Source organism: Lutjanus erythropterus, chromosome 1 (genome assembly GCF_056507025.1).
Source record: "Lutjanus erythropterus isolate fLutEry1 chromosome 1, fLutEry1.hap2, whole genome shotgun sequence".
Lineage (NCBI taxonomy): Eukaryota > Metazoa > Chordata > Actinopteri > Lutjaniformes > Lutjanidae > Lutjanus > Lutjanus erythropterus.
The window spans coordinates 15,280,281-15,300,960 of NC_139317.1; the positions used below are offsets into that span (position 1 = coordinate 15,280,281).

Below are 20,680 nucleotides of genomic sequence, written 5' to 3' on the forward strand. Positions count from 1 at the left end.
ATTTGTTGGACTATATTATTTTACCATTATTTTCTCTAACAATACAAATCTAGATGTCTGACAATTGATCAAAGACACCTGCACTTTCTTATTCCCCCTCTTCAACAACAAGAGGAAAGAAAATCCAATTACTTCCCATCATTATTCTTCACATTAGATAAGTTCCACCCTCCTTAACCAGCCAGGGCTACTCTGACAAACGATGGATATTGGACCTTGTTTTAGTATGAGAGTCCTTCAGCTAATTGAGCATCTGGGGACAGAGGCAAAGTATTGATGTCATTCTCTAACGTCCTCTTAGTACTCTTGATTAATGACATCATGTTTCATGTGGCCACACGCTTCAGTGAACAAATCGACTGCATAATGCTGCGAAGTTATCGTCATATATGAGACAAAGAAAAAACAAAACACCTGGCTGGTAGGCCTTTTGTTTAAGGTGTCTTTGTGCAGCTGCACAAAATAGTAATAGGGTCAATGAAGCTGTGTCCTTAAAGGGACATTTCACCCCCAAATCAAAAATACTTATTTTTCCTCTTACCTGAAGTGCTATTTATTCATCTAGATTGTGTTGGTGTAAGTTGCTGAGTTTTGGAGAAACCCGTATCTTTTCATTCAGCTTGTGGTGCGCAAAATGCCAAAAACATTCATTATAAAACTCTCAACAGCAAAGTCTCTTTCCAGAAGGACTTGGTAAAATAGCATTTTGACCCTAAACATACATACTTAGACCAGAATTTGAATGTACAGATTTAAATACATAGGGAACAATGCCGGGAAGTTACAGAATAATAAAAAAACCTAAAAAACAAAATAACAGACCCGCCCTTTGATGGCAGAGTTGAGGGTAGCCATATATCACTGTCTCAAGAACAGCCACACCCCCTATTTGGGTTGAGAATTAGCACTGAAAAAGCAGCCAGTCAGTATGTTTGTCTGTGTCAAACATTTCATCACAGGTTAGTTCATGATGTTCTTCAGTAAATGACGTGTGCCAACTGTGTCTGTAGACTGAAGTGAATCAAAGAAGAATCTTAGTAATGGTGGAATCAAAGTTTGTATGGTGAAAAAAATTACCTTACCGTAAAACTCCTGCTTGAGGAATTTGGTTCAACAGTAGCAAATCACCAGCAAAATAAAGTATATTAATGATATAAAAAGTGACAGATGTCTGAAATGCATTACCCGAAGATTCAATAAGGTAGTTGTATGCATCAGGTTTGTACACTTTAATGGAGCCAGATTGATAGGACCTCTAATTCTTCAATTTTTTTCTATGTAACGAGGCAGATCATTGATCGACAAATCGATAGAATAATTGCTCACCTGACAGGCCACAGGATTTTAAACAGCGAATACAGTTTACTTATTTTATGTGCTTAAACTGGCAAAGACCTTGGAATTTGTATTGACCATCGATCAAGTTAGGGTGGTTGTTCTCATCCAAAAAAGGAGTGGTTGCATTATGCATGAGCAAAGTACCCAGATGAGTTGCTCTCTTTGATCCTCCTCTACTGAGATGTAACACCAGCAACACTGAGCTAGCCAGTGCTGGTATATAGTTGGTAGGTGTTGTTCAGGAGAAGGAAAACAGTTCTCACATAAAACTGCTCACAACAAGATTGTGGCACCAAAAATCAAGTGCCATCTAATTCCATTATATTGGAGAGAAGGCCAGTTTCTCCAAAATCCAGCAACTGACACCAAAACAGTCTAGATCGACAAACTGCACCTCAGGTAAGAAGAAAAATATGTACTTTTGATTTTGGAGTGAACTTTCCCTTTAAATTCACAAACTCAACCAGTGAGTTAATGTTCTTATGAAAAAAAGAGTATTTTAAAAGCTGTGATACACAGTATGCACTACTGACTTGGGTAATTTAAAAGTACAAATCCCTTGTTAAGTAACCAGACTTCAGCTTGTATCCCTGACTGATCATTTTATCTGTGCAAATGGACTGTAATCCAATCATACTAACACTAAACAAACACATGAAACACGAAAAGCCCTTGTACTGTACATGCAAAGGTGAATGTTTCAGAGGCTGTTTCGTGCTCTCACTTTTTCTATCTCAGCACTGGAGGGGACTGTGTAATAGAATTAGGCTCTAATGGCGCTGCAGGCAGAGATACAGACCTCATCTGACATGCTCTCAGGAAATGGACCTAACAGAATTCTACAAGCTGCACTATCGCATCTGTGATAGAGGTAAAAGTATTACAATTGAATAACAGCTGCTTTTTAGATGCCACAAATGTGACTGGGAGAGATATTTGGTGTGATAAAAAATGTGATGCTTCATTTCTGGCAGAAACAAATAAACTATTTACAATCAAATCTACTACTTGATATCAACCAGAGCATCCAAAAATCATAATACTGAAGACAGTAAATGAGCTCCTGCAGCTCCATTCAAAGGTAACTTAGCTGTTTAATATTTATTCATTGCACGGAGCTGGAGTGTGCCTAAAATGCAACCCCAAAGCCCTTGAGCATGACTCTAGACCCACACTGATGGACAGAAAGAGGTGAGAAAGCTAAATTTATCCGACTGATAGGAGAAATGTACCCGTTTCTCCCCAGAGAGAGTCGTGAGCGTCCATCTGCACTGCCAGCTGTTCATCTTTCAAGTCCAGCAAGCTCTTCACCACCTGCAGGAAAACACAATTTTACAGTCCTCTGTAATGCCGGCATGCTGTGCAGAAAGAAAACTAAAGCGCTCATAGACCTTGACCACAGCAAAACAGCAAACCGTGTCTAATAAATCCTCTCTATCGAGCAAGGGCACAACGCTCAAAGTAAAAAAAAATCAAATTAAAAATGTTTTTGTCATTAGGACCTTGAGCTGACGCGTACCTGCATATGTCCCACACTGGCTGCAGCTGTAATTGCCTGCTGTGCAGCCTGTGCTTTCCCAGTCACACTCTCATTGCCGTGATGCTGCTGCTGTGGGTCAGTGGGGATCTCTGCTCCCCAGTCCTGGCCCAGCAAGATGTTGATGATTTCTACATGGCCCTTCAGCCCGGCATGGACCAGCGCACACTGGCCATTCTTATCAGCGTGTCCCACCTGGCACAGAGGGGCACACAGAAGGACTTACAACACTGGTGCTGGCCGGTGCCTGGAATACGCTGGCCTAGATCAGGCCTGTTTATGTCATCTGTCTCCCCAGAATAGATCCTGAAACTGTGGTGGATGTAAAACCAGGATATCACTGGTGTAGCGGTACTGAGAGACACAGAGTGTTCTGTTACAGATTTAAAGGGATAGTTCAACTTTTTGGAAGTGGGGTTGTATGAAATTCTCATAGTCAGTGTATTAGCTGCAGTGGATGCTGGTTGGGATGCCCCCAGTTTGGAGAAGCAGAGAGATGTACCAGTACAGAATCTAAGCAATGGACTGCTGTAGACAGGGTCAGTAGCATTGTATATTTTAGCCATGTATTTTTAAGTGTATGCTTCATTTAGAATATTTTCAACACCTTACTTTGCCATCAGACGGTCTTTTCCAATGGTCAGATATCGCTTTCTCTCACACTCAACCAGACTCCGTTATTTTAGATCGCAAAATACTAAAATCACACATATAATACAAACAAAAACTGACTGAGGCAACGGAGGACAAACACTTCCTGTGTTCTGTGAGGTAAACTGACTGATTTCACTCATGGAGTCTGGTTGGTTTGGAGAGAGCGGTATTTGGCTCATATAATGGTAGTTTCCCATCAGAAAAGACTGTCTAACGGCAAGGAAAAGTGGTGGAAATATTGTAAACCTAGTGTACACTCAAACTGATCTTGATTTTTTACATGGCTTAAGTATGTTTTGACCCTTTCCACAGCTGTAAATTGTTTACCTTCCTATACCAGTACTCCTGCTGCTTCTCCAAACTTCAACCATCTACTGTTCGTACGTACACTGACAACTCATGACTACCTCATACAACCTCACTTTAAATAATTCAAACTATGCCTTCAAACGATCTGATTTATCCACAGTAATTGTCTGGTCTCGTCATCCAAACCCAAATTTTTCTCTCCTCCTCTTTGCACAGAAATGACACTGACCTTGGCCCCTTTCTTGCACAGCAGGCTGACGATGTCTGTGTGTCCTGCAGCGGCGGCCAGACAGAGCGGCGTCATACCGCTGTCAGTCGTCCCTTCTACAGGAGCGCCCATTTCAAGCAGCAGAGCGACCATCTCCACATGCCCCAGATGGGCGTGGACGGCCAGAATGGGGGCGTGTCCCACCACCTCTGTACACCAGGTCACACTAGCGCCACCTAGCATCAACAGACGACTTACCTACAGGATGAAAAAGATGAAAAGTCGATCTCTTTTTAGAAGATATGTATATATTCTGGATGTTATAAGATCAAATAAACCAGGGATCCCTAATGTATGTCCCTTGGAATAATTTAATGTAGCCTATTTTTTGCAATTCTATTTAATTATATGAAAGAATAACACAAGAAAAAATTAGCAGAAAGATATTAGATATGGCAACATGTTTAATCTAAAACAACATGCCAATAAAGCTTAAATCGATTTGATATTAGAAATGCATCAAAAATATTTGCACCATGTCAACACAGAATATAACAAATACACACATCAACAGAGTGTGTTTCAAACTTAGTTTATACATATTATCAAATGCAGGTTCTGACTATTTTATATAATATACAAGAAATTATTGCTGTGCGACTATTATTAGATATTTTATACAACTATTATTATAAGTAAATATCTATTATATCATATGTGATATATATTTTTGACATTTTTATTTTTGATATTACATTATATTATATGCATGTATATAAAATATTATATTTCATATATTACACTATTATCATTATTATTATACCCATTATGTTGTATTAGTATTATATATACCTTTAATTATCATTATCGCCTTGCTCTTTGCACACCAGAATTTCTGAACTGTATTGAGAGGATTATTGATCTTTCAGTGCTCGTCCCTCATCAGCATCTCACTGTATATTTATGTCACTATATTTTATTATATGTCTATAAAATATATATAAAATAGAAAAGGTATAAAATAGGCTAAATAAAAAGCATTACAAGAACAATAACAGACTTAGCCTGGGACTTATATATAATAGAGTGTGTCAATTTCCATCATTAACAGGAGGCAAACTTGACTAGTGGGAGGAATATTTATAAATATATTCATTAAGAGTTATACATTGTTAAATCTGAATGTAATGTATGAACTAGTTTACATTTAAAAATTAAAATATCTGTTGAACTATGAAACCTTTTGGAAAAAAAATAAATAAATAAACTTTTATATCACGATAACTTGAATGAATCTGAAAACTTTTCCCAGATGCCTTGGCAGAGTGCTTGGGACCCCTATTTGAGAACCACTGATGAAGAGCACGTGCATGTCACCTTGATGTTAGGAGTATATAGGTTCCTCAAGGAGGCCAGCGCAGCGGAGAGACTGTCTGTGCTGCAGTTCACCCACATGGCCTGCAGAACGCTGGAGGACACACCTGTCTTCTTACTCAGACCCTGCGAGTGTGTGAGAGAGACAGAGGGATAAAGAGAGAGATTAAACTTGTTGAGATGAGAGCTGTGATGCAGAATTTGAATTGTGTCTCAGGAGTAATGCAGTATGTACAAAGTGCGAGCCATGCATGTACAATATTCACTGTACCGTGGGCGTTTATCTATATGGTTAGTGCTAATGTGTGTGGGTGATGATGGGACAGGGGTTAACGCTTATTTGCGTGTGGCTTAGTGTGTTTCTATGCAGTGCACGATCTTGTTTGCATGAAGCCTTTGGGAATCGAGAAGCACCAGACGGGTTTAGGTACAATCCGTTCTAGTCATAAGCCTACATAACAAGTTATATACACAGTATCACAGTTTCTGTTACCTTGAATATGTGAGCCTTGAGGATGTGGTGTCCTAGTTCCATAGTCTGCTGCCGATTCAGTTTCCCCTCCTGTCTGGAGAACATGAAGGCCAGGAGAGCGTGGCCACTCCTGCAGACACGTGTATAGTGCTTATTAATCAGAAATGTTCCACTCTGCTAAGAAAGACTGATTTTGACAAGAATTTACAAACGTTTACACACACTTTATTCACGACTGACTTATAGTACGTGCATCTTAAAGGACCAGTGTGTAGGATTTACTGGCTTCTAGCAGTGAGTTTGCAGATTGCAAAACCCTTGTGTCATCCTGCCTTTTCAAGTGTGTAGGAGAAGCTACAGCGGCTGTGAACTCAAGCAAAATGTGGGTTGTGTCAAGATGAGAACCCTAAACCCTAAAAACTCTTGATCTGCACGCACTGTTCTTTAACTGTGCACATTGTACAAACTAATTAAGTTTTATAATGTGAGAACACTGTGGTTACGATCCCAGGATCCTAAGTTCCCAGAATCTGATGTTCCCAGGGTCCTATGTTCTTTGCCTAACCCTAACACTAACCCAAAAGGACCCTGGGAACGTAGGACCCTAGGAGAGCACATATGTAAAACTGGAGAACATAACATCCTTTGTCCTGTTCCCATTATGTGCTATATATATTTGGGGAAAATAGGATCCTGGGGACATAGGACCCTAGGAACATAAGGCCCTGGGAACATAGGGCCTTGGGGAACCTGGGACCCTGGAGCATAGACCCGTGTGAACATTGGACCCTGTGAACATTGGATCTTGGGAACACACAACCCAGGGAACATAGGGCCCTGGGATCATAGGACTCAGCGGACATAGGTCCCTGGGAAGATGGCAGACTCTGTGAAAGAGGACCTGTGCCCTCTGTAGATGTAAATGGCTCATTGTAAAATAACAACAACACAATTATGAATATTAATGTTATATTAAATGTCTTTCCCTCTAAATCTTACACACTGGACATTTAAGATTCTTCTGCCGTTTGACCTTTGACTTTTAGTCTCACCTTGGATCACAGAGAAAGTCTGTGCTCTCTCCATCTGCTCTCCAAACCAGCCACTCTCTGAAGGAGGGATGACGGAGCATCCGCGTGCCATCCCTGCGTCTCACCTTCAAACACAAATGACACAGGAAATCGCTTAAAATGTAAAGGTACAATTACTTGGCATGATAGATGGGTTGTCTCCTTTTGTCCACCCAGATACTCTAAGCCCTTTAGATAAAGACAACCTTTAAATAAGTAGGTGTCAGTGCAAATTATAGCAAAACAAACACAACATTCAAGCCATTGGAATCATTATGTACCCTACCAAGCAGTCATATCGTGAATCTTACCATGAATCCAGCCAGGCTGTCTAATCTCTGCTGGAAGTCCTTCCACTCCAGCTCCCCCCTCACACTGCCTGCATTCAGCGCCCTGAACATTTGTTCATCAGTCAGCGGGTGCAGAGACGCCAGTGCCACATTTAGCACCGGAAGTATCCGTTCAAAGACCTCTTTATCCGGAAAGCTCACACGGCACATCAGCAGGTACACCTAACAGATATTTAGCACATGTTGATGATGTTGTTGTTGTTGTCGTCAGACTAGAAGGGATTTTCAGTTTTCCTAAACTGATTACAGCTTAGTATAGTAAGAACACATGCAACATTATACCAACCTAACAAACAACTCCTACACATTGATCTAATTAGTCAGTCAATTTGTGATTGTGCGTCTAAGTTGGCATGTCAGTGGTGTACAGTATGCTTTGGGGTGTGCATCATTTCTGTGTATGCTGGCAGCATTGAGCCGGATTGTGCCAGTCGAGTGCAAGAAATGCTGTAGTAGTTTGACATACATTAACTTATAATAGTAGTACATCTTGTGGACAAAACAAAAAACATTTCCACATAAAGGGTGAAGCTAAATGTGCAGTATACAACAAAATCATTAGATTAAGCATTTCAGAAATTTCATTAGATTTCTGGCAAACTCGAATCATTTGGAGTTAATCTAGTTTAAAGAACCAGAGTGTACCATTTAGTTGCATCTGGCAGTGAGCTTGCAGATTGGAACCGACTGACTTCACCCTCCCCTTCCAAGCTGGAGAAATTACGGTGGCTATAAAACTCATGAAAGTGCGAGAGGCTCCATCTAGAGTAAGTGTTTGGTTTGTTTATTCTGCGCTACTGTAGAAACATGGCCGTGCAACAAGGCAGACTATCGATTTCCATGCACGTAGGTGTGAGACCAAATATACAAATTATAGCAAAACTTAAATAGAGTAATATGTTCTGTATGTCTTCATACTTCATGTGTTAAATAAAATGATCTCACATTGTATTCGTGTACTCAGAGCACAGGCTAAGATAGTCGCAGAGCAAACCAAAGCCTGCACTGCTACATCATGTAAAACCACACCCATCCAGGTGAAATACTACGTTTTTCAGAGTCCTGTTTTATTACACCTGGATTTGTGGGCCTGGGCATCTCTACAGCACTACAGTACTTCATTAAAATGTTGTTTTGTCATCCATTTTTCCTTGTAATTTATTGTAAAACTGTAGCTTCTGTGATTTGGAATTTCCACTTGGCCATATGGAAAATTTTTAAATAATTAAATGTGCAGCCCTGGTTCATTAAAAGGTAACAAAAACACTATTATTCTTACTTTCGGATGGTAATTATACACTAGTGAAAACATACTTATGAATACATGATTGCCCCTAAATCTTCCTCTGGACCTTTAAATAGGGATTTCTACTAAATGATCTATACTGTTTTTCTACACAACCTCTCCTGGGCCTATACATTTTTAGCTCACCTTTTTATGCATGCTTTTCCACATCCATTATCCGATCATTAAATCATCCCTTTACTAGTCCTCTGTGTGTATAATAAACACTTGCTCATCTGTTGTCCTATTTTACACTGGCGATTATGTAACATTAAAATGCATCTGTCATTTACTTTAGTCACTGAGGACTATTTTTGGCACTTTGTTTAAAGTCTTTGATGCTGTCATTTTTATCTTTTATTTATCTGAGTAGCGTGTGTGTGTGTGTGTGTGTGTGTGTGTGTGTGTGTGTGTGTGTGTGTGTGTGTGTGTGTGAGTACACTTTCTCTTTTTTGTGAAAAACATGCCTGAACAATGGCTGTCCCATGTGTACCTCGTGTGAGGATGTTATGGGCATTGATTGAATTCAGCCTCAGGCAAGATGCCATTTCACAGTAGACAGCTCACCAGGGTGACTGACAAGTGTTAAGTGTTAGACTGTGAACCTGACCAGATGAGGATGACGAGAGCAGGTCCAAAAATACACTTAAGGTAAAATGTGTTGGGTTTTTTTTTAGCACTGTAGTTGACGTAGTAGGTGAACTGATGACTTAATGAAAGGTTGTGGTTTGTAACCTTTTTTTGTCATAATTGTACACACTACCAGGTGTAACAATTTCAATATTTTATTAAGTTTTAGCTCTTCCTTTCAACCATTTATCCATCACCCTAGTTAACCATTTCCACTGTTAAATCCATTATTGCATAAGCTGACTATTTTAACTACTTATGGGAACTATTTCAATCATTTTTCCATTAATTTTAGCTACTTACTTCCACTGTTCATTGTTTTTATTCAACTGTTTATCCATTATTTTTAGCTAACTCTTTAAACGCCTTTGCTTGCTTGCTACATTGGTTTTCCTAGTTTTCCTGAATGCTCAATTGCAACATGTTGTGTTCACTTCAGGTATCCTGGGGCATGTTCAATCTGAAAACAGTGTGCACCATCTTGCTACGGTTTCGAGATTGTTTCCTCGAAACAGTGTTCAACCGGAGGCATTTTGGTCTGCACTACAACACTTGTACATCAAAAATAAAGAAGCGATGCCAGATGAGTGTTCAGGTGTAACAACTGACTCAATATGTGTATTTATATAGTTTTTAATCAAATCAAAATTTCTATCTTTTACAATTAGCTGATCTTAGTAGCCTTACTTATCCCTGGTAACTGCACAAATACCCCTTACTTTTTGTGAATCAATGCTCTACATGTCTGACCTCTGACAGGGAGACGGGCACCACCAGGTAGTTTCCTCCTTTCAGAGCCAGGTGGCCCTTGTGGAACAGATCCAAGGTTAGCTGAAGGTACAGGATGGAGCCGTGGCTCCGCGTTGACAGGTGGCTGCTGAACTTGCTGAGGAGCAGCTGATCGGGGGCCGAGCCTGTCGGCGTGGTGACGTTAGCGGCGACCTGGGTGCTGCTGTTGACCCGGTGATGGATGTAATCGCTCAGGTCAGCTCCCAGGTCGCTGCTGTCTGGCAGGATGTCCAGAGAGATGCCAGAGAAGGGAAGGAGGGTGGTGATTTCCTGCAGGAGAAGAAGACAGACAGAGGTGGTAGGTAACTACTACAAATACTTCACTATTGTACTTAAGTAGAGTTTTCAGATATCTTTACTTTAGTATTTATTTTTCTGACAACTTTTTACTCTTACTCCCTACATTTAAAATATCTGTTCTTGTACTCCTTACATTTTCAAAACAGACTTGTTATTGTAGTTTCAATGCATTTGAGGGAAATTATTGATTATTTTTATTTTGCATCAATGCAAGATGTAACAAGACCTAACAAGATGAAAACAGTTACAACATGTAACAGGAAGAAATCAACATAAAATACATAACAAAATCAGCATTATGTAAAGGACGTAACAAGATTAAAATGCTGAAACCAACTTAAAATATGCAATAACAAAAAAAGACATAATGAGACAAAACTGCCATAACAAGACAAAAACAACGTAAAGTATGTGACAAGATGAAAAAGTGTAACAATCCAAAAATGACATAACTGGATGAAACAGATGTAAAAAAAAAAAAAAATGTAACAAAGCAAAATAAAACACACAACAAGACAAAAAAGACAACACAACAATGTAACATGACAGATGAGACAGAGGGAGACTTGACCGCAGAGAAAAGGTGAGCTTCAGTTAGCTTTGCACAGAAACAGTCAGCAGAAATGCCCTTCAGAGGGAGACTTTTTATTTGTATGCTTTGTGTGCATTTCAGAGCCTATACTTTTTCACTTTCACTTGAGAAAAGAAGTTGAATCAGTACTACAAGTGTCTGTACGTCTACTTGAGAATGTGTGTACTCTTGCCTCTGAAGACAGATAAATGGGTGATGGATGGGTGCTTACAACCACACAGGGGCACAAACACCTCACTGTTAAAAGAATAGTAGGCAGCATGTCTTTGATGAATTAGCTAAGGACAAATTAAAAGCACTAAAATCAGGACCCGTTCCTCAGATGCTGTTGCCTCTGACTCACGCAGAGCCATGGGATACAGTACAGTAAATAGTGTGACAATGACTCAAGCTCCAACATTGCTCACAGGCATCTCTCAGAGTCACATTTCATCTCCTCTCTTGCCATCCTCAACTGCTCAACACCGGCCAAAACCAGCTAAAACCCTGTTATTGCAGCTCAGTTCCTCATTAACGACGACTGACATTTTAGTTCAACGACAACTAATTGACTTGTGGTCGTGGACCGTGCTCCACTTAACCCTTTCTCAACAGCGTGTGAAATATTCAGGTTGTTATACAAGAGTAAGCTTTTAAATGTCTAGTGAAAGGGGAGAGGGTGAATGATGATCCAATCAGGAAGTGGGGGTACTGGGAGGGGGCTAGAATAGCTGCACTCTTTGTCTTTAAATTTTGGTATTTAATGCTTGCTGACTTCAAATGAATCATGAAGAAAATGACCCGAAATGTGTTTTGTGTATTCCCAAACACTAATCAAATTATGTAACCGGCTGGCTGGCTGTCAAGCTCCAGACTCCCAGCAGACTCCCAGTAGTATTACCATCCATTCAAGGCGTAATCCATGCAGCATTTGGAGGCTTGGCTTTGGCATTGGACAGATGCGTCCGCTGTTTGGTGGGATTAACAACCGGATTGAAAAAATACATCAGACCAGAGAGAGCAGCGCTGCCAAAAGCCACAGTGTCTATACCATGGCAGTAAAAAGCACAACTCTGAACTACACTGTGAGCGCAGGGAGCTGAGACGAAAGAAGCAGGTACTGCGAAAACATCTGTGGTTTGAGTAACATGAGGCAAAGTGAAACTTCAAGAGTTCACCCACAAAACAAAATCCTATTTTCTCACTTCACTTTCCGCTAGTGCACTTTAAGAAAAATGGTTCTAACCATAAAGGGTTCTTTGGGTTGGCCCCATATGAGAACCCTTTTTTGTTTCTGGTAGAGCATTTTATAAAAGTCACACTTGGAAGCCTTTCAGAGAGCTTTACCTAGAACCCAAGATACCCAACCCAACATGAAGGGTTATACCTAGAACCATCTGTGAAAGGTTTTACCCAGACCCCCCTACGAGAGGTTTACGGGGAACCTTTCTATGGTGTAATGGCTCCACCCAGAACCCTTTCTGGGTGCTCTATAGAGGTTTTCCACTTTGTAAGGGTTTCATCTAGAACCCATCCACAGGATTCTACAGAGAACCCTTTTATAGTCCAATGTTTTTTTCTAGAATCCACCCAGGTGGTTCTACTGAGAACCTTTTCACATTTGAACATTTTTTTTATTGAGGAATCCAGAGAACCCTTTTATATTCAAATGGTTTCATCTAGAACCAACCAGGTTTTCTACCAAGAACCCTTTTATATTCTAATAGGTTTTTTTTCCTAGCACTCACCCAGGGGCTTCTACCAAGGGCCTTTTTATATTCCAATGCCTTTATCTAGAACCAACCCATGGGGTTCTACTAAGGAACTTTTCATATTTCAGGGGTTTTGTCAAAAACCCACCCATGGGGTTCTACCAAGAATTACAACAGTTTTATCTAGAACCCACCCAGGAAGTTTATTTGAGAATCTTTTTATATTCCTAGGGTTATGTGTAGAACTCACCCATGGGGTTCTCCCAAGAACCGTTTTACAATAATGGTACAAAGAACCCTCAACAAAAAATTCTTTAACAGTTTCAACAATCCTTGAAGAACTCTTTCTTCCAAAAAGAGTCCTCTGGATTCAAAGGGTTCTTAATGGAACCCTTATTCTTACAAAAAGAACCCGATGAACCCTTTCTTCAGAAGCAATTGGTTCTGGGGAGATCCGCAGACCTTCAGAAAGAACCCATTTAGAACCCTTAGTGCTAACAGTGTGGTATCCAGCCACAGATCCTTCTATATGCCCAGGTTTTGAGATTTCTGCCTACATCCCAAAAAGTGTCCTGCGCTCCCCTGGCATTAAAGGCTCTGCTAGGTGCTGAAAGGGCAATAAGAAGAGGTGCCAAAAAAGAACTTGACACACACACACACACACACACACACACACACACACACACTCCAGTCTACAGCCGATCCAACAGAGATGAATGGAATTTCATTTGTGATATTTAAAAATCACATTTAAATAATTCAAAAGCGATCCAGTTCAAAGCTGCCTTCCGTCATCCCTATTCTAAATCCAGGTTGCACAAGATTTACCCCTCTGTCTCACCACTGGCAACAGATGTCAAGTGATGGAGGACACATTGTCTCACACTGTCTGTCCTTCACTCATTGGATTTTGGCCCAAAATATTCAATTGGTACTCAAAGGCCATCCAAAAGGAAGCTGGACTTGCCTTCTCCGGCTGCTCACAATCCACTCTGTGCTTTCCTAAAGCCACCCAACAGTCCCTGATGCTGAAGGCTGATTATCGCCAAAAGAATCATTTTGAAGAAATGGAAATCTCCCTCTCCCCCTTCCTTCCAGAAATGGTTGACTGACATTATTTCAGTCATGCAGATAGAGAACCAACTCAATTATATTTTCAGCTATTTTCTTGCTTACCTATATGAGTCTGGGGGCGATGGAAAAAACACAATATAAACACAAATTAAAGACAGTAATAATTAAAAAGCAAAATATTTATAAAGAAAAAAAGAGTCCCTGTTATTTCATTAATCTGTTTGGAAAGCAGTTCCAATTAAAATTGTTCACAGTGAGATCTGTGGATTATTAGGCGTCACAGGGACTCCTGTTTATGGAGAATAATGCTACCTTGACATTTTGTCTGGGAATACATATCCACACATCCAACAGTTATATACAGTGTTACACATTTATTCCATGGGTCAAAAATGATTTTACTGTTCCTCCAGAGTCTATGATCAGAACGGCGTCCATAGCAACGATCTGTTCTTCAGAACAACAGTCTGTTATACGTAGCAACAGTCTGCTATAAGGAAACAGCAGACCTCAGAATGCTGTGATTGACCAATCAGAATCAATATTCAAGAAAGCCATGTAATAAATATAGATCAGCCACACACGCAATCACACGTATGGACAGTCTGAGAGCCAGCAATTAACCAGAGCTGCATGTTTTTATGTATTATTTCAATGATGTGAGGACCACAAATAAAATTCCAGCCACCTCAGTTGTATTGGAGTGGCTAGATACTACTAGAGATAAGTGAAAAAATGTAATTTGGGTGAACCAACCATTGAGACAGGTTACCATGGTTATGGTCTCTATAATGCTGAAATGTTAATAATCTCACTCACCACCAGGCCTGTCCGGACCGTGACCACCAACTTCAGCCAGATTGGAAACTTGGAGATTATTTTGGTAATGAAAGTGGCAATCGTGTCCCCGTAGTCTGGTTTATGGAATTCTGCCTCATTAAGACTGTCAACCAATATGATGTAGTCTTCTTCAGGTAGCCTGCGCTCTGAAGACACAGAGAGAAAAACGAGGTTGAAGCCCATGAGATAAGACCAGACATACTGTATTACATTAGCCTCGCAAAGACCACATAATAAGGAAACAAAGACAGATGGTATGATAGTTGTATCCAAAGCCTTTCATGGCTCCATCTTTGTTTTTCAGCACAGGATATGTTGAGAAAAGCACCAACTGTTGATATTGATTATATTCTGCTGAAAAGGGCCGGAGGCCATTGTTGTTTATTAGCTCGTAACAGGACATATCCATCACGTTTCACATCATCTAAGCTGTCAGTGCATCCCTGCAAGCTTGTGAGTACTCATACACTCAAGCACAAGGGCTCTCCATTTTTTTCTAACCTGCTTAATAGTGATGGAGTAGACAAAACACTCCTCTGCTCAGACCATGGAGGGCCTGGTCATAATAACACATCAATCTAGCTGACTGCCTGAATCATGAGAAACTGAGCGGGCTAATGTGTCCGTAACATTCACGGTCTCTCCGGAGTGTTTTGTGACCTTGAAATCCTGTGGGATGCTGATGATTCACCAGGGCAAAAAATAACACTCATCCTTTCCTCATGTAAATGACCTAACATCTGTTTCTCACTCCACAGTGATTCAAATCATTGACCTTAACTAGGGAAAATAATCTATGGACCCATCATGGAGTCATTAATGAGCTATTTCACACAGGATATGGCAGCAGGCTTCCTAATTGGAGGGCGAGGGAAGCAGACATTTTTCCACCTTAAAACTGATACTATTTTAAAATTTAAAATGTCTTTAAAGTTGAATATCACATTTGTCTTAAAGCGAATGTGACTGTGTGTGTGTGCGTGTGTGTGTGTGTGTGTAGACTTCATTACCCTTGCGCAGGCCGGCTAAGGGCTCGAGGACACCCTTTCGGAAGGCAGCGATGGGGTCTTGGACACAGGATCGCAGGCTGAGTGTGTTTTGGAGGTGAGGCTCTTGTACCAGCAGCTCCCTGTAGGGGGCAAGCTGCGGTGCTCTGGCCAACAGGGCGGCGACACTGTGCACAAACTCTGGCACCAGGCAGGTATATGTGTTGTCAGCCTGACAGAAATGGTAGGCCACCACCTGACAGGAGAAAAGAAGTGAAAAACTGAAAATACACAAAAATATACATATTTGGCTCTAAATGTTGTGTAACTGTTAAAGGACCGGTTTGTAGGACTCAACTTTTGCTGAATGACAGGAGGCCAGAGGCCAGTAAAAAAAAGAAAAAAAAAGTGTGCTACCACTTTCCTGTAAAAAAAAAAAAGGGTCAATCAATTAATTTTTGTTGTAAATTAGAAAATGGTTCAAGGGCCACTGGGCACCCCATATGGGGACAGATTTGGCTCATGGGCCACAAACTGAATATCCCTGGTGTAGAAGAACCTATGGTGGCCGCGAAACTTGTGAAAATCGTAAAAGGCTGTATCTAGAGTCATTGTTCAGGTTTTTTGTTGGTTTCTCCAAAAACCGCCTGGTTCGCAGACCACTGCACATGTGGATTAGTGTTTCTCTGCATCAGTGTTTCTCAACCCTGGTCCTCAAGTACCCCTGCCTTGCATGTTTTAGATGCTTCCCTGTTCCAACACACCTGAATCAAATGATCAGTTTGTTGTCAGGCCTCTGCAGAGGCTTGATGACAAGGGGGCAGGGATACTTGAGGACCAGGGTTGAGAAACACTGCTCTATGCGACCCCACCCACACAGTCAACAGATTTTAGATTGAGATGAGGTCATGCACATAAAAATAGCTTTTCTAGGTCCATGGAATTTGTTGCAAATGTAAAACCTTTTGTAGTTTAAAAAAATAAAAGGCCAGTATATAGGATTGAGTGGATTGCAGATTGCAAACACTTCTTTTCTTGCTCCCCTTCCAAGCATGTAAGAGCACCTATGGTGGCTGTGAAACTCACACAAAATGCAATTTGCCACATCCAGTATGACTGATTTGTCTGTTCTGGGCATGTAGAAACATGGCTGTGCAACATGGTGGCATCCATGGAAGACCACCTCTGGTCTCTGTACAGTTCATTCCAAGGTAACAAAAACGCAATGCCTTTTATTTCCAGGTGATAACACACTAATGGCAAAATACTAAATATTACAGGAATTACAGTGGGAAAAGTCAGAATTGCTTAATTTTTCTTTAAAAACTGGAGGTGGTGTGTCTAATGGAAGGAACCTCACATGAATGTTTAGTTGGTTTGGAAATTTCTATGAAAAAACGTGAGAAAGCTATCGAGAGAAAAGAACTGAAAAGCTCTCTCAGCCTTTTTGCATACACTTTTGAGACTTCCACCTGCCAGTTTCCGCCTACTTAAGCCAGGCTTCAATATCCTCTCATGAGGTAAAAACACAACTAGTCTGGTATACAACTACTGAAAATTTGAGGATAAACCTTGCAAGATGTCTGAATATTAAACTCATCTACACCTCTGCCTAAAAATACAAACACTTTTGAAAAAAAAAGTGAAAGCCAAGACTTACTATTGTTTTTATTGGAAATGAGTATCTGTTCACTTTCACAGTCAAGCAGGGTTACAACAGAATGGACCCAAATGCAGACATACAACAATCCAAGGCGAAATCCAAAGTTTAATATGAATGCAGAGGAAAAACTTACAAAACCAGCAACAAGGCAAACCAAGTCCAAAGTGTGCAAAGTCCAACAAGTAGTCCAAAAAAGAAAACACTGGAGCCTTGACCACACAATGAAGAAACTACCAACAAAGCAGGGACAGACACAGGATTAATTACACTAGGGAGCGGGTGAATAACAAGACACAGGTTAGTGCAATCAAGAACAGGTGAAAAGAATCAGTGATCAAAAAGAGTGGGAAAACAGACAAAGGCAGGAAGTAAAAACAACAGACACACAAGGGAAGACATACCAAAATAAAATAGGAAGTGAAGTCAAGACACACGAGGATGGACCAGAACTACAAAATAAAAACAGGAAATGACCAGATAAACCCCAAGACTGTGATAGTTTACTATAGACCAGTGTTATATACTGCATATTGTGTTGACAGTTGCAAGAAAAATAATTACTATTTATTGGATGAAACCAAACCAAACTACAACTGTTCAATGGTTACAAAATCAGACATGTTTACATGATGGAGCACATAACTGCTCAACTACAACTGGGACGGCGATGGACATGAAGCTGCTTTGTCTACAGCAGTTCCTGTTCACACTGAACAGACATCAACCACCTAGATTACTTTGATACTGAGGACAAAGCCTGAACCTGATGAATACAAGCCTTTTTTTCTATGATTTCAAACATAATTTGGGGAAGTTTATCCTCGATAGACATCTTGCCGTCACTCTAAAGAGTCAGCTGATTGCAGTTTCACTTTGACTAAGTTATGACCAGTGCTGGAATGTGACTAATGTACACTCAGGTAATTAAAGGGAAAATGTTCTAGTCTTCTCTTCTGGGTAGCCAGGAGGCGTGCTAAATTAGTATTTTTGGTGTCTAATACTATGTTTTGGCCAACGAACATGAATGTGGCCACCAGAAGCTTGAATGCAGTGTATCCTGGTAGTCACTACTTGCACATTTCCTGAGTAGAAGAAGAAGTTTTCTTGGTCAATATAACACTGAGGAATTTGTTGCTTAAATTGACTTCATTTACCATCAACACTGATTAGGCATGAACATGAAAAGTGTAGAATTTTCTCTTTAAGTACACATTTCAGGTACTTGTGCTTTATTTGAATATTTTCTTTACATGCCACTTTATTTTTCTACACCACTACATCTCTGAGGAAGATACTGTACTTTTAACTTCACTAAAATTACCTGACAGCTTTAGTTTAGTTGAGCTTTAGTTGACTGATTAATACTTTGACTTAAGAAAAGGATGTGAGTGCTTCTTCCGACACTGATTATGACTCTTAGACGAGGTGCTGTGGTGTTTGGTAAATTTTGTGAATTGGGTGAATTGTCAGTAAGGGAGAAGAGGGGGGAACAAATATCCCTGCAAAAATTTAGATGACATTTTTACAGCATCTGTTCAGAGCTTTTTATCTGCTCATATCCCTAGAAAAAAAAGACATAAAAGGAGAAAACCAATATCTAAGACTAATATCACAGAATATAAAAACAATCACAGGTACAATAAAATAGCACCAAGATATAAGATATAAACACAGAAATTTGCAGAGATCATGTGAGTCACAACAGAAGCTCTGCTCATAAAACTCAAAAATGAAAGCTTCATTCAACATATTACTGCAGAGTTACTCCAAAACACGCTCGGTAAACACAAATTGTTTTTTTCAAACAGCATAAAATACAACAACACCGAGTTGAATTGGACCTGCCTTACTGGAAGAAAATTTGCACAAAAATATACATTCCCAATAGCATTCACTTGCTCACTCTTTGTAGGGTGCAGAAAGGTCCCATCCTACACCATGAGATGTCCACATATTTAACGTTATCAATGGTTTTACTTTTGAGCGAACATCCTCGCCATCACAAGTACTCTGAGTAGTTCCCATGGAAACTCTTATTGAGGCCAAGTTAGTAAATTTAGAAGCTTCCATGTCATCTATGTGATGCAATCAGCAGCATGTTCTACATGTGCCCAAAAAGAGAGAGGAACAGTCTGACATTAAAAACCTGTGTCACCAATGTGCAGCCCCACGGCTCTTTAAAAACATGAACAACGATGATGTGTGTTTATCGCTTTCAATTGATCCCTCTTCAGTCTTTTGTGAAGGCTTCTAACAGTCATTGCTCCCTACAGTCCCGTTTATGATGCTCCATTATATTACGCTACTCACAAATCTGGTGAGAGAAGTGCAGGAAAAAAAAAATCCAGTGCTATTAAAGCAGCCATAAAAAGAAGCTAAATCCAGGGGCATTTCTATAATGTAAACATAATTTCTTTCTTTAGTCTGTTATAACTGCAGGTGAGTCAACAGCCTGCTCAGCAGCAAGAAAAATAAAAAAATACGAAAAGAAGTGCATTTTGTGTGAGTAGCCTTTATGAGGACCAAACCAAGTTTTTTTTATTTATTTTTTTTATTTTAGCACCTGACAGTGGACATTTTGGTCAGTACTAACTTCTACAAAAAAGCTGTTAATAAGGTTTGTTTTCGAGCTTAACATTTAAATTGGTTTCAGGGGTAAGGCATGGAATTCTGATGGTTAAAGGACATTTTGGTAAATATGGTTATCTGCATTCTTGTGGAGTTTTAGATGAGACGTTTAACAACACTCTGTTCATTAAAGGACCAGTGTGTATGATTTAGTGGCATCCAGCGGTGAGGTTGTAGATTGCAACCAACTGAATACGGCTTATCTCACCCTTCCCTTCCTAGCCTGTAGGTGGCTGTGAAACTCCCCATAAACAGGAAAGGTCCTCTCTAGAGCCAGTGTTTGGGCTACTGTAGAAAAAACATGGCAGGGTCCGTGGAAGATATCAATGGCTCTATTTAGGGTAACGAAAATATTATTCTTATTTTCAGGCGATCATAAACTAATGAAAACATAGTCATGAATATTATAATATTCCATTTCTGCCATATTCTGACAATAGATCCCCCTGAATCTTACACACTGGGACTTTACATATAAAGCTACTGCAAGCACCCATTTGGCTTAGCTTAGCATAAATACTGGAAACAGAGGGAAACAGCTTCTCTCACTCTGTCCAGGGGTAATTAGCACCTCTAAAGCTCATTTACATGTTGTATCTTTCTTGTGTTAAAACAATTTTTGTTATGTGCCAAAGTTACTCTTCTCTGCTGGTTGCCTGGCAACTGCTCATAGCCGAGAATAACCACCTGTAAAACAAAGAAACGTCTTTTTTACACGGATTAAAGAAAGAAGCTATAAAGTAATAACTAGTGAGCTGTAGACGGGCTGGTTGGTATTGTTGAGAGTAACCATTCACACGAAAGCTAGTTACATGTAGTGAAATTACAAAATAATAATAATAAAAAAAACAAAATAATGTAATTGTAATCCGTTAACTATTGCAGAGAAA

The 20,680-nt window shown here is 40.0% G+C and overlaps 1 protein-coding gene across 1 annotated transcript in view; it reads right to left on the reverse strand.

Annotated features, from left to right (window-relative positions):
* LOC146332747 (protein TANC1-like) overlaps positions 1-20,680 on the reverse strand; it is a 52,853-nt gene that overhangs the window by 8,793 nt on the left and 23,380 nt on the right. The window contains exons 8-17 of the mRNA XM_084714838.1: positions 15,524-15,755; positions 14,493-14,659; positions 9,978-10,286; positions 7,274-7,474; positions 6,945-7,048; positions 5,914-6,022; positions 5,424-5,546; positions 4,068-4,304; positions 2,858-3,070; positions 2,571-2,652 (exon numbers count right to left, since the gene is read on the reverse strand). Of these exons, the coding sequence (XP_084570964.1) occupies positions 2,571-2,652; positions 2,858-3,070; positions 4,068-4,304; positions 5,424-5,546; positions 5,914-6,022; positions 6,945-7,048; positions 7,274-7,474; positions 9,978-10,286; positions 14,493-14,659; positions 15,524-15,755 (1,777 nt within the window). The remainder of the gene's footprint in view (positions 1-2,570; positions 2,653-2,857; positions 3,071-4,067; positions 4,305-5,423; positions 5,547-5,913; positions 6,023-6,944; positions 7,049-7,273; positions 7,475-9,977; positions 10,287-14,492; positions 14,660-15,523; positions 15,756-20,680) is intronic.